At 48.6% G+C, this 1,947-nt stretch overlaps 1 protein-coding gene across 3 annotated transcripts in view; it reads left to right on the top strand.

The window, feature by feature from the left end:
- Frmd4b (FERM domain containing 4B) overlaps nt 1-1,947 on the top strand; it is a 36,877-nt gene that overhangs the window by 27,623 nt on the left and 7,307 nt on the right. For all 3 annotated transcript variants that reach the window (XM_021165173.2, XM_021165172.2, XM_029478312.1), the window contains exon 11: nt 87-898. In XM_021165173.2, coding sequence (XP_021020832.1) covers nt 87-898 — 812 coding nt within the window. The remainder of the gene's footprint in view (nt 1-86; nt 899-1,947) is intronic.

The following is a 1,947-nucleotide window of genomic DNA, read 5'->3' as shown; positions in this document are numbered from 1 at the left end:
CCATGCCCCCAGCCCTCAGCCTAGTGTCCTTTTCTCTCCCTCGGATCCTTCTTGTGCTGTATTCATCTTCCCTTCTCTTCTTTCAGACCTGACTCCTCATCTCAACACTGCCGCCAGCGGAGCGGAAGCCTGGAGTCCCAGTCCCACCTGCTCTCCGAGATGGACAGTGACAAGCCATTTTTTACCCTCTCCAAATCCCAAAGAAGCAGCAGCACGGAGATCCTTGACGACGGGTCTTCGTATACCAGCCAGTCAAGCTCCGAGTATTACTGTGTGACGCCTGCTGCCAGCCCTTACTACACCACCCAGACCCTAGACACCCGTGCCAGGGGGAGAAGAAGGTCCAAGAAACACAGTGTTTCTACTTCCAATTCAGGAAGCATGCCCAACCTAGCACAAAAGGATCCTTTGAGGAACGGTGTCTACTCCAAAGGTCAGGACCCACCTCCTTCNGGTTACTATATCGCTGGATATCCACCATATGCGGAATGCGACCTGTATTACAGTGGTGGCTACGTCTATGAGAATGACACTGAGGGACAGTACAGTGTCAATCCTTCTTACCGATCCTCAGCTCACTATGGATACGACCGCCAGAGGGACTACAGCAGGTCTTTCCATGAAGATGAAGTAGACCGTGTGCCCCATAACCCTTACGCAACTCTCCGGCTGCCAAGGAAGGCGGCCGTGAAATCTGAGCACATCACCAAAAACATCCACAAGGCCTTAGTTGCTGAGCACCTGCGTGGCTGGTACCAGAGGGCTTCTGGACAAAAGGATCAGGGGCACAGCCCACAGACGAGCTTTGACTCAGACAGGGGATCGCAGAGGTGCCTGGGATTTGCAGGGCTCCAGGTCCCCTGTTCTCCAAGCAGTCGAGCATCTTCCTACTCTTCAGGTAAGAACACTGGGGGAAGCACATCACTCCAGGGGCCACCATGTATCCCAACCCATTCCAAACCACTCCTGTCCAGGGTCATAAATTGGTCCCCGAGGTCATTCAGAGTGGTGGTCATTAAGTGGACCCGTAATAAGAACTGCCAACTTGAATAGCTTTCAGATAGCATTAGAGTCTGATGAAGCCATTTGTAGATCTGAGCCGGGCAAACACAGGATGAAGGACTTAGTCTGTGTGTTGTCCTGGCTTGGTGCTTGCTCCAGCTTTGTGCTNTCTTTACCTCATGTTGATAGCCACATCTCTTAAAAGTATTCTCATCACTGGAGTTTGACGTTTTGAAAGAATAAAGAGACACATAAGGTCAGCAGAAGGCATTAAGTAAGGATCACACATCCCTTCCCACTGGCCAAGATGTCATAAATCTAAAGATTGAATATTCCTGCACCTGCCTGCATAACGCCTACAGTCATTCCGATAGAACTGGTATTTGTCAAGTATTTTTCTACATACTTCGCTTATCTTATCTCAGTCTATACTGTTCTCAACTGAATTGCTAATGTAAGGAATTTGGGAGGCTGGGGTCATAGCTCAATGTTTGCCTGGGGTACTTGAAAACCTGATTCCATGCCCACCGTCATTACTGAAAACTCCAGGAATTTTGGTAGCTAATTTTGATCATCAAAAGCATTCTCTTTCTAACCCTGATATGGGGAGCTGGCTACTCCCTCTGCTCCCATTTGCAGAGTACCTGCTGCACACCCTAACCTGTTCGGAGTAATTTGGAGAAATAGGAGCTGAGGACTGGTCTGCTCAGCATAGTGATAGGTCGGTATTGAAGGACCTCAAGGTCCTTTGAAGGGTGTCATCAGCAACTAAAGGAATGTATGAGTTGAAGAAATACACGAATGCTTAAACTACACAAAANCCTGGGTCCTGTGTGGGAATTTCCAAGCCTGTGGAACAGTCAGAGTGAACCGTTCCTTTGTGATTCATAAGATTGTTGACAAGAGACATTGCCATGGAGAGTACTGCTTGGGTTCTATTTTATT

This window comes from Mus caroli, chromosome 6, assembly GCF_900094665.2.
Source record: "Mus caroli chromosome 6, CAROLI_EIJ_v1.1, whole genome shotgun sequence".
Taxonomy (NCBI): domain Eukaryota; kingdom Metazoa; phylum Chordata; class Mammalia; order Rodentia; family Muridae; genus Mus; species Mus caroli.
This window is presented reverse-complemented; position numbering and strand designations above follow the sequence as displayed.